Source organism: Notamacropus eugenii, chromosome 1 (assembly GCF_028372415.1).
Source record: "Notamacropus eugenii isolate mMacEug1 chromosome 1, mMacEug1.pri_v2, whole genome shotgun sequence".
NCBI classification, from domain to species: Eukaryota; Metazoa; Chordata; class Mammalia; order Diprotodontia; family Macropodidae; genus Notamacropus; species Notamacropus eugenii.
Genome location: NC_092872.1, coordinates 324,019,337 through 324,031,773, shown reverse-complemented (window position 1 = coordinate 324,031,773; position 12,437 = coordinate 324,019,337). Strand labels below are relative to the sequence as shown.

The following is a 12,437-nucleotide window of genomic DNA, read 5'->3' as shown; positions in this document are numbered from 1 at the left end:
GATAACATATGGGAGGCACTAGATGTTTCGGACTCCAGCCTTGATCTGGTCAGATAGGCAGAACAGGAAGACGGCTTTGGAGGGGTTAATAATCTTACTTTGTTCAAGTCTAATCTTCTCTGAAAGGTTGCTGATAATAGAAGCACTAACTCCTAATTCCCTAATTAGGGAATTCCCTAATCACCGTTCTTACAGGGGCTGGCAAGAAGTGGGGGGAAACTACTCCTATGTCTTAATGGGGTCAATCAAGACAGGCACAAGCTTATGTAACTTCCCTTAAACATCAGTGGGGGCCAATTGAGGCACACACAGATTTCTCTATGGGAATCCCCATGGTTACCCCTGCTCATTGACCAGTACCCATTTGTTTTATAGGGCAGCAGATGAAGAAGGCATCTTGCCAACATTAAATTCATGGGTTAACTTTAACAGTATTGTCATTCTGCGCAAGTGTGTTAAATATTACATGATGTTACCCCTTACCTCATGATTCTAAGAATTACAGTCTCAGGATCCTTGAAAATATTCCGAGAGTTATTATTAAACAGCTGGAAACTAGACATTGCCGTGGCAGGGTTCCTGAGAAACTATACTCTAAAAAGGATAACAAAATTTTCCTTACATATACGTATCATGTCATCTCCCATGGGAGCATCAGTTGATGGTACCCACCTTCACCGGTGAATGAAGATTTCCATGTTTCTTACCCTCTTTTCAGTTCCTTCTCTGGTCTCCTTGCTCATTCTCCAGGGTTCACTTTTTCCTTAGAGATTTCAGGAGTTATTTTCCTTTCCTTTTTTAAGCAGTTGACTTGATTAGAGCATATTACATATTCTTTTCTATGTTCTTCCTCCCTGTACCCTTTTAATACTCCCTCTATTCATCAGTTTAGGTCCATAGAAGAGATTGTGTTGTGTGGTTTACTTCATGATGGTTCAGACCTTTTTCTCTCTCATTTTTGTTTGACATATATGTTTTCACTCTCATCTCTTTTTATGCTTCTACCCAGACTTCTCATTGTTTGCAGAACCCCTTGTCAACCTAGGCCTTAAAAATGATTTGTGATTTTTCTTCATGTATTTCCCAATCAGAATTCAGTCTGGTACATTTTCTGTCTATCTGTCTTTGGAGGAGATGCTTGTTATTATTCTTCCTGCTACTCTGCCCTCTTCTCCCCCACTATCATCTTGATTGCCAGTCTTGGGGACAAAAGGATATATCTTAGAGCTTTAACCTTCCCATTTCTAGAACTTTTATCCTCATATCTTGGTGACCTGACTTTAAATTATCTGGCCCACAGTTTCAGGCAGCTACCAGCCATGCTTCCCTTCACTCCCAAATCCCCATCCATATTCCCACTTTCTAATTCTGGAACCATAATCAAATCAACTCTGTCATTTTTCCTATAAGGCTGACTCAGTGTATTCCCCCATAACCCTAGTCAACGTCCTTGTAATTTTATGAACCTAAGTGTCCATATTTAGTTACCAGTCCCTTATGCTTGTTGTTTTCCGCTATAATCTATCGGATAGTCAAAGAACATTTATTAAGCTACATGCCAACTGCTCTTTGACAGGCATTATAAGTCCTAGGAATACAAATATGTATCTACCCTCAAGGAACTTATAATCAAATAGGGGAAGACAGCTCACCAAAGAAAAGCTAAAAATGGAGGGGGAATTAACTTACACAAAGCCATGTTGGGCAAGTTCAAAGAAGTCCTGGGGGAAAGACCTGGATGGAAAATGAAGAGATGGCTGGCCCCAGCAGCAATGAGGAAGACTAGTGGGGTGCAGCCAGATGGGAAATGTATGCTTGCTCTCTCTCTCTCTTTTTCTCCATATATATATTTTCAGTGCTTAGTGCTTGGTATGTACTTAGTTCTTTTCATTTGTTTTTAATTGGAAGATTGAGGTTTTTTTATGTGTAAATAAAACTACCATGGACCTGAAGCAGATGTTGTGTTGCATCTTGGTAACCCTAGATAGTTATTTAGTGCCCACATTCATGGTCTGTGCTTTAAGATTTCCTAGCCCAGAGGCTTTGTGTGTTTACTTTTGAAATTCCTTCTACCAAGAAACACTTTTGACTCCATATCCTCTCCAAACACAACATGTACCCCATATCCCATGGTGAGATTAGTAATAGCTAGTGTTTCTATCCTTATAAGAAACCTCGAAGATAGGTGCTATTATTATCTGCATTTTTCAGATGAGAAGTTAAAAGCTGACAGAGTGACTTGTCTGGTGCTATAGAAGTACTGTCTGACACAAGAATTGAGTTCAGGTCTTCCTGACACCAAATTCAGTGATCCAAATCCACTATAAATGCCATGAGGCTGGCTGATATTCCCTCTCATCCTACTTGATTGAGATAAACCTGAGGTAAGATCTTCAATCACTGCACCACTGCCTCTGGAGTTTATTCTGTCTCCCTTTTCCCTGGTTTTCAAGGGTAGGGATCAGACATCAAAAAACATCCAACAACTAGTTTGGAGTTGTCTTTCAGGAAGATCTTGCCATATGAGGTGGCCTTTTAAACCTTGATCTTTCAGAATTCTCAGGCGATGTCTCTTTTTTACATCTTAGCTGAAGGAGAAGAAAAAAGGTTACCTTTTCTCTGAATAATTAAGCAGATAAGTTCATCTAGGAGGAACAGGACCACAGGAGGTCAGCAGAACAATATTGTAGTAAAAATCTTAGTATTTGCCTTAAGTTGGCTGGAAACTGGCATATTGCTCCAAGTACATTGAAGGCCATTGAAGCCAAAAAACGTGAGTTTGAAGGGGACTAGGTAGAACTGATGGTGATAGGAGGGAAAGTGAATTGAAAGCATTTTGAGGTATATCATTGGCTTACCTGTGTTCAAAAGAATCTACTTGGCAAAAAATTTTTTTACTTAATTCTGAGGGCTGAAGTCTAAGAAGGGTAATGAAATGGAATTTTAGCTGTTTGGGGCGAAGGTAGGAGATCTCTTGTAATTATAGTTGAAGGGGGACCCCCCCAGACAACCTCTCATTCAACTCCTGCATTTTGCAGATGGAAGCTGGGGTCCAGGGAAGTTACATGACTTGCCCTAGGTCATGAAGTAGTAAATATTGTGGTTAACATGATATTTCAGAAAGAGCAGAGCCTATAACAGCTTTAAAAAGATGAAGGGGCCAGGGAATTCTTGAAACTTTTGGGTAGCAATTTGTAAAGTTTCATACATGGCTACTGTTGAGATTTTAACCTGGTTTGTATGGTTCAGAGTTACTGCATGAAAGCATATGCAAATTGAAAATTAATATTATGTTCAGACCGTATTATACATTTAAAAGTCAGAATTATAGTGTAAAATGTGAATCCAAATATATTTCCACTTAATTGGTAACTAGTTTTCCCAAGTATGGTTGTTTAAATTCCTTTTCCTAATTCCTTTTTTATGGTTATGATGAAAAGTGCAGCTTCCCAAGGCTCTGGAGAGCCTTAGTTCAAATGCCACATTTAAACTGCAACATTCTGAAATGCAACCAACATTTGTTAACATTATTTTGACATTTATTTATTAAAAATAAAAAACTTTGTGACTACTGGCAAGTCACTAATACTCTATGAGCTTTAGTTTACACATGTGTAAAAAATGGAATAATTTTATCTTTAGTTTTAATTCACAATATTGTGAGGAGAAAATGTAGTGATATATAAAAAACTCTTTGCAGAACCTAAAGCATTAACTATTTTTGAAACACTAATATTGTGATTATATGTTTGGTTGAATGGTCAGGCACCTTGGTTCTATTCCATTGACCTATTGATTTATTTTTGTGTAGTAGGATTCTTGATAATAACTATTTTGTAATATATTTAAAGTCTTGAAAAGCAGGATCAGTTTTATTGGCTTTTTTTCAGGGGTGGAAGAGGGAAGATAGGAAAGGATGATATTTTTATCTCTTTTCCCACATAAATTTCATCATGATTTTATCCTGGTCTGTGTAAAACCTCTTGGTATTCTGATTAGTTTTTCATTAAAGAAACATTAATTTAAGAAGTACCATCATTTTTACCATATTAATTTGGCCATTCATGAATGCTGAAAATCCTTCTAGTCATTTAGGTCTTATTTTATTTCAATTATAGATTTACTGTTTTTATACAGGTCACATATTTCTTTCTAGCTGGTTTGTTTCCCAAACTTTTGATAGTTTTTGTTATTACAAATTGATGTTGCTTTCATTTCTGCTTGACAGCTAGAAAATAGCACCAGGAATGGGGAAATAAAAATTGTAAGCAATTGAGGGCAAAGCCTACATTTTATTCATTTTTTGTATTTCCTGCCACAGGGTCCTGAAAACTGCTGAAATGAAGACTTAAATGTTGGATAACCAAGAGTCTACCCTATATTGAATGCCATGGTTTAACTTTTTCATTTCAGGAGAAATTAAACTATACAAGGGATAAATAGTTTCCCTCTGATCTCATCCCTACCCTTAAAAAAATTTTTTTTGGAAGTCTTTTAATTTTTTTTCCTAAATCTCTTAGTTCTTACCATCCTTTTCAAAACACAGGATTTGATTATTTAATGGTTTTAGCTTTTTCTGTACTAGTAGCTTTTGGAGGGACTTCTTAGCTTCTTTAAGGGGACCATATCCTAAATGTGTTTACAGAAATTTGTTTTTTGAACCACACCCCTAATAGTCTCTAATTGTATTACTGTCAGAGTATCACCTCACCTCTCTAGTGTCTCTCTGTCTTTTCCCTCCCTGCCCCTTTCTCCCAAAGAATGGTGGTGTTACAGAAAGTTCCTATGTGTAGTTGTTGAGCTTTCTTAATTCACATGGAAACCATAAAATGATACTTGCATTGTCTAGGGAATCATTAGAAATCAAGAATGATACCTGGTGAGAAACAGCTGAGGATTGGTTAGCATTTGGTTTGCCTGTGATGACAGGAATAAGAAGTCTAATTTGCAACTTCTTTATTTTGTTTTTCATGATTTTTACCAAAAAATAAAAAATAAAAGATAAAATTTATTTGATTTTTATTTGGTCCATTTAATAAAACTATTTCTCTTTTATGAAATGAGCAGCTTGCCCTCTCTGCTCTTTAACAAGTCCTTTGAAGACCTACTATCAAATCAGGAAGCATCTAGTAAAGTAGTTACAGCAAAACATTCATTCCTGTCCACTTACGTGCATTTGGTGCACAGGGTTCTGAGGGACACTCTCTCCCAGTTTGCAGAGGGTTTTTTTCAGCACAGTCCTTGGCTATGTGAAACTAAATTTGACTGGATTCCTACTGCTTATCCTCTTTGGACATACTCTTTAGTGATTTTAGAAAGCTCATTCTTAATCATGACTTATGTTCCCTGCATCCTCTATGTTACTGACTGAATAAACCATTTTCTCCCTTTTGGCTAAGGAAATATAGCCAAATAGCCACTATGAGATAGTGGAGTTTCTTGCCTGTGTTTCTTATTTGGGTTTCTATAATAATAACAGTAATCACAATAGCTAGCATTTATATAGAAGCTTTAAGGTTAAGGTTTGCAAAGTACTTTACAAATATCATTTCATTTGATCCTCACAACAACCGTGGGAGATAGGTGTTATTACTATCTCCATTTTATAGATAAGGCAACTAAGGGAAGTTAAGTGACTTGTCCAAGGTGTCAAAGCTAGTAAATATCTGAGGCAGAGTTTGATCCAAGTGTAACTACCACCTAGATGAATTACTAAATCTCAGAATTGGAAAGGATCTTGGAAATTGTCTAATCCTTTCTGTGATTTAAATAGGAATCCCTTACACAGTGTGCTTGACAGATGAGGTTGTCTCATCTACAAATAATAGGTGTGCCCCTTGTCATATACCTTATCCTTTCAACTACTGGTTTTTTTTCCATTTGTTATCTATTGTACCTTTGGCATACCAAAGTCACAGATATCTTCTCTTAATGTTATTTAAGGCTCAACTGAGGATGCTGATGTAGGTTTCTTTTGGTTGTATTTCGGAAAGGAAGACAGTGTTATTAGATGCACACAACCAAAATCAAATGTACATAACAACCTCTCTCTTTAACCTCTGCCATAATGGGTGGTGTTTGTCTGTTATATAGCATTGTCAGTCTACTATAAAACCGGACCAGGGGGAGAAAACGACGAGGAAGGTAAGAAAAGAGATTTTTCTCTGTGAGGAAATTTTTTTTTCTGTTTATTTTCCCTTAGCTTGGATATTATTAATATTTGTCCCTGGGAAGGGGAGGGAAAAAGGAGAAGGATGTATTAGAGTAAAATACACTATAAGAAGCAGATTTATTTCCTGGTAAGAATAAGAAATTGCTTTAAAAAAAAAATAAACAGCCTGCTTGCATGCTGCTTCCTTTTACCTTTGACTGCAGGTAGAGATAGGGAGGAAGGAATTACGTATAAAGAAAACATAGGTCCTTTCCTTAATTGCTGTCTGAAACCTAATATTTGCAGCTTTAAATGGGTAGAAGTGATAACTATGTATTTCAGTAAAGAAAATGAGCCGGCAGTTAGACCTCTGGCTGGATTTTCTTTTGAAAAATTTTCTTTATCACCAGATTGTCATTCTTGTCTGCAGAGTAGCTGGAAAACATGAGTTATGGAAAGCCTCTGGTTAGTTCTGGTTTGCTGTTCTTTAGGAACCACATGAGGCTAGCTGTCAATATTCTATTCAGGTTTAGAGCCTTACTTATATAGGTGGGATGTTTGTTTTTCAAGTTCAAGTAAGAGAAAGTGGAGTGAGGAAGATTTTTCAGCCTCTACTTGCCCAAAATTCTTCTGTTTTCCCCTTTGGTACATTTTATCCATTATAGCATTTCATGTTGTAATGGATTTGTTGGCTGCTCTCTGTGTGTTTTGGGCCCTCATCATTATGGTTCCTCTCTATGTTGCTTTCTTTCTGGTCCCCTACCCCCCAGTCCTCAGAGTTGCTACTCTGTCTTTGGGCCTCATCTGATGTGTCAGATAGTTAATCCACCTGGCTGTCAGGGTTAAACTTGTTTTGGGAAGTTTGTGATTTCTTTCAGTATCTATAGTTGATCTGATTCTAACCTCTAAGATTTTCCTGTTAGGGCTTTTTTGGTTATTTGATTTCTGTTGCCTTCATTCTCACCTTCTAGTTGTAGGGCCACAGTTCACTCTTGATATCCCTTACATGTGGGCCTGGTGATTTCTTCTGTATGAATGTTAATCTAATTAAGCAATTCAGGAGCCCCACAGACCTAGATTGTTTTTCTTTGCCACAATCTTGCCTGACTCCTGACCTCCATCTGTGTTGACAAAACCTGTCAGTGCTTTCATGTAGTATCCTTAGATCTATTATGTCAGTACATTTGTCGAGATGTGTAATTACCATGTGAGGACAAAAATTCTCTAAATATGTCTGGAAAAAAAGGCGAGAAGAACGTGAGGAAGGCACCAGAGACCTCTTTAGGTAAAAAGAATGCCAAGTTAGCATCTTCTACTTCTGACTTTTGATGAGTTCTGTTTACTGCTATGGTCATCATGGTAATTTTGTTTGCTTTTAACAATTTGCTTTTTCCTTGAGCATCATTTTCATGTGTCTCCAGCTAATATGTCATGTTTTCTGCTTGTAATTTTTAACCTTGGAATACAGAAATTTTGGGCTTTTCCTCCTGCTCAGAGAGTTATTTATGGGGCTAGGTGAGATAATAAGTGTGGGAGGTTATGATTCAGTTCAGCGATGTTTGTTTAGATAAGTCATTTGTTATGCCTTCTGATTGATCAGAAGGGACCTGACAGTAATATCCTAGTGATCTTAAATTCTTTCCTTCAGGGGAAATGGAAGAAGAAATGGAAAATCCAGAAATGGTTGATTTACCAGAAAAACTTAAGCATCAGCTAAGACACCGAGAATTGTTCCTGTCTCGGCAGCTGGAGTCTCTTCCTGCCACACATATCAGGTAATGACTCTAGAAATTCAAAATAGAGTTAGTTTTTTTCTTTATCAAAATTAGTTATATACACCATTGTTGCTGTACAGTTATATTTCTTTTCCTCAAATACTATTCTTTTCTTTTTTTTTCTAGAGGCAAATGTAGTGTCACTTTGCTCAACGAGACGGAGTCCCTGAAATCATACCTGGAGCGGGAGGTATGACTCTTTGTCCCTCTTCATAGGGCCTTCAAAAAGACTTATATTCTGTTATAGATACCTTCAAGTTCACTGAGAAATGGCCAATATGACGACTCATAACTGAGCACGAAGTGATGAAGAAGCACTGTTTTCTATTTTTGAGTGTCTCTGACTCTTGGGGAAGTCCTACAGTGTCAGCCTCAGCCCCAGGAGCAATCTAAAGACAACATTTTATGAGTTTAGCAGATGTAGAGTTGCTGTTGCTTGGGATCCCATATATACAAATGAAGTATTTGGTTGACAGGAAAGGCTTCCATTCGAGACCTTAATTTTGGTTTTTACTGAACAGATATTTTCCCAGGACTATCTCTTAACTCAGTAGCCTCACAACATGTTGATCCAAGTAAAATTATCCTAAAAAATGTGTCAGTATTCAACACTTAGAATCTTAATTTGAACAGAAATATATGTAGGTAGTTTTATTTCCTTGAAGTCCAAGGCCTGTACATGAATCTGTGAACTTCAGTTTCAGTGAATTTTTAACAGTTCTTGTTTTCCTTAACGTCTGAGGATATGAGACTTCCACTTGTTCCCAGTAGGTAACTCATTTAAGTTCTTACTCTTCCAACTTGAAATGTTTCTGGTCTTGCGTCTGTACATTAGCAAGTGGAACAGAGCCCCTCAAGTTAATTCTGTTTCACATCTCTTGATAGCTATAGTTGGTTTTTCCTTAGGAAGGAGCTGCTTATGTTCAAGCTATAAGTACGTGCTGGTAATTTGCAGAATTTGGAAAGGAATGATTTCAAACCTACTTTGGTCTGAGCCCTTGTTGATGGGAAACCTCAAAACAGATGGCTTATTACAGAGGGCCTGTAGGGCTCCTGGCAGGAACAAGAGAAAACAGTGTTTCTCTTGTTGTGTGGAGTGCTGTGTTCAAACACACCTTTTATAGAAGTTCTTGTAATCTCTGTGGGTGTTACTTCCCCTAAATTTAGAGCCAGTTCAGGACTTAAAGGAGAAATAGATTTTGGAAGTAGTGACTATTCACTGGTGTGTGTGTATGTATAACTATCTATCTATCTATCTATCTATCTATCTATCTATCTATCTATCTATGGATAAATAGATAGGTAGATAGATAGATAGATAGATAGATAGGTATAGATATAGATATGTTGTATTGTTTATTAAAATGGTCTGATAAAACTGAAAGAATGAAGAAAGAATTAGAGATGGTTTAGAAAACTCTTAAGAGAGGGATCAAAAATACATACACAGGAAGGTAAAAGTGCTTAGAAAAATCCACAGATGTACATTAGCAACGTGTCATGATCAGAGTTCATACCCAACTTCTGAGGTGGCCAGCTAGATCATCCTTTTCACCTACATCTACAACCAGTGCCTCCATCTGTGCTGACTTAGCCTCTTTTCAGGTTCTCTGATATTTAGTCAAATATTTTCTCCCTTATGCTAAACTTTGTTTCCCATCTGGGTGCTCAGTGACTCACTAAATGTCAGCATCTTAAAATAATAATTATGATGTGGAACTGGGAGTAAGTAACTCTTCTTCATTCCCGTTGCTACCTAGACAGTGACTGATTGATACTGCTATAACAGCATACTGAGAAAAACATACATCAGCTTTTGTTCCACATTTTCTTCATGGGGAAACAGGTCTGCATTGTTTTGAGTTTTATGAAGTTAGGCATCTGTAAGGTCTATGAAAGGCATTTGGTAATGAAGGATGTTTATGTAGTAAGAGAAATTTGAAGGCAGTTTTTAAAAAGGAAATTTGTGTCAAGTGTGGCACATTATTAGGCAGACATGAAGGTCCTTAATCCTTGTTGAACTGAATCACAAAATCGCAATATTTAGAATGGGAAAAGACCTTAGAGGACATTGTATATGGTCTCTCTCATGTTATGTTAAGGGTAGTTTACTTGATTCATTTCTCCCTGTAATTAAATTGCATTAAAATTGCTATTTGTTTCAGTAGCGGTAATAATAAAATAACCAAATTTTCTAGACTAGTTAGTAATAGGTTTTGGGGTTTGTTTTTCTTATTTGATGTGGATCTATGGTTTCTTCAGTGTAGGTAACTTTCTGCAGATGCAGATCAGTGAAAATTCTGCAACTTAATTTGAGAGAGTTGCTTGGAGTACTAAGAGGATAAGTAAATTGTATAGGGTCATATAGTCAGTATATGTCAGAGGCAGAACTTGGACTAAGTTCTTCCTGACCCTGCAGCTAAATCTCTGTTCACTTTGCCACAGTGTCTTTCTTTTTTTTTTTTTTTTTTTATTGATTAATCTAAAAAATAAAAACTTGATAACCTTTTTTTTGGTTTTTATATGTCTTTGTATTTTAGGATTTCTTCTTCTATTCTCTAGTTTATGATCCGCAGCAGAAGACTCTTCTGGCTGATAAAGGAGAAATTAGAGTGGGTAACAGATACCAAGCAGATATAACAGATTTGCTAAAGGAGGGTAAGCTTATGCATATTATATTGCCTTGCTGAAACATGTTGCCAGCCTAGAGTAAGTCATGGGTGTGGGAACATTAGCCAGTGAACTAAAATTGCATTAGGGAAACAGCAAGTCCTTTCCCTAAAGAGAAGATCTTCTTTTACATAGTACATTTGAACTTTATATTTATCAGATAGCATTCCTTCCCTCAACTTCATACCCCTGTACAAAGAGAAAGTTGCTAAGATGTTGTGTCTAAGAAATTGAATCCTTTGAGGTTGAAAGCTATCTTGACTATGCAAATATAGAGTGGCTGTAAGAGACTGAGCTTTTTGCTGTGTGGATATAGCTTTCAGTAGAAACGTATCTAGCATCTGTCTGCTTCTTTTCATTTCCTACCAGCTGGCTTTCCAGTATTTAGTGGGCCAATTCTCAGGTGTCTATGTGAACAAAGCAAACCTTTTTAGGAAAAAAATCCACTTTACAAAAGAGATGAATTAGAAAGGGAAGAGTTAGAATTCATCAGTCAAGTTTTTATTAAGTTCATGCTACGTCCTAGGTTCTAGACTAGGTACTGGGAATAAAAAAAAAATACAATTGTCCTTACCATCAAGGAGGATAATTCTGTCAGACAGTAAATACACATTTGAGTATAAATTAAATATATTCAAAATCTTTTTTTTCTTTTTTGCAAGGGGTATAGCACTAGCAGTAAGGGATCAGGAAAGGTCTGATAGGTAGGGGTTGGTGTTTGAGCTGAGCTTTAAAGAAATCCAGGGATTCATTGAGGCAGAGGGGGAGTGCTTTCCAGGAGGGACAGCCTGTGCAAAGGATTTCTTAAGCTTCTCTTCCATCAACAATCAACAAGAATTTTTTAAGCAGCTACTCTGTGTCAGCCATTGTGCTATATTCTGGGGATTAAAATACAAAGAATGAATGTTTTTCCTGCTCCTTACATTGTAATAAGTATGGATAGATAGACAGACAGACAGACAGACAGGAAATTTAGGGAGAAGTCATGAAAGGCTTCATGTAGAAGATGTTGTTTGAGCTGCATCTTAAAAGAAGGGAGAGATTCTGTGAGATTGATGTGAGGAGAGAGTGCATTCCATGAATCAGGGATAGCCAGTGCAAAGTACATATACTGAATGTTTGAGGATCAGAAAGAAATTCAGTTTGGCTGAATCTTAAAGTGCAAAGGGAGACTGTTGTGTAGTAAGGCTGAGAAGATAGGTTGGGATGAGGTTGCACAGGGCAACGCAGAGAAATTTGTATTTGATTCTAGAGGCCTCTGGAGTTAGATTGAGTAGGGGAATGATATGATCAAATATACATTTAAGGAATATCATTTTGTATAAAGGGAAATAATTCATTTACGTTTATATCTCTAGAACATATATGACATGAGGTTCATTTTTGTTGATAAAGTTGAGAGCAGAGGTTGGAAAATAAAACTTTCCAACTAGAAATAAAAAAAACTAAAAGTTTTCTAACCAAAAATAAAACTTTCTAATTAAAGAGTTGTTGTTCAGTTGTTTTAGAGGTGTCCCAACTCTTCATGACCCCAATTTGGGGTTTTCTTGGCAAAGATATTAGAGTAGTTTTATCCTTTTCCTTCTCCAGCTCATTTTACAGATGAGGAAACTGAGGCAAGTAGGTTTCAGGGACTTACTCAGGGTCATATGGCTAGTAAATGTCTGAGGCCAGTTTTGAACTCATGAAGATGAGTCTTCCTGATTCTAAGACTGTGCCAGTTCCTAAATTTCTCTGCTTTTTCTCAATAGTCAAGCCATTAGCAAGAACATTAACAAGAATCCTAGAGTTAGAAATGGACTTGTAGAGGAACTGAACTGAGCAGGAATTGGTATTTTTTA

At 36.9% G+C, this 12,437-nt stretch overlaps 1 protein-coding gene across 10 annotated transcripts in view; it reads left to right on the top strand.

Annotated features, from left to right (window-relative positions):
* MTA1 (metastasis associated 1) overlaps positions 1–12,437 on the top strand; it is a 239,907-nt gene that overhangs the window by 113,903 nt on the left and 113,567 nt on the right. For 6 of the 10 annotated variants that reach the window (XM_072629652.1, XM_072629660.1, XM_072629657.1 and 3 more), the window contains 4 exons: positions 6,094–6,144; positions 7,800–7,926; positions 8,053–8,116; positions 10,467–10,584. In XM_072629652.1, coding sequence (XP_072485753.1) covers positions 6,094–6,144; positions 7,800–7,926; positions 8,053–8,116; positions 10,467–10,584 — 360 coding nt within the window. Of the gene's footprint in view, positions 1–2,211; positions 2,385–6,093; positions 6,145–7,799; positions 7,927–8,052; positions 8,117–10,466; positions 10,585–12,437 lie in introns of all 10 variants that reach the window. The other 4 variants (XM_072629661.1, XM_072629656.1, XM_072629655.1 and 1 more) reach the window with 2 other exon arrangements.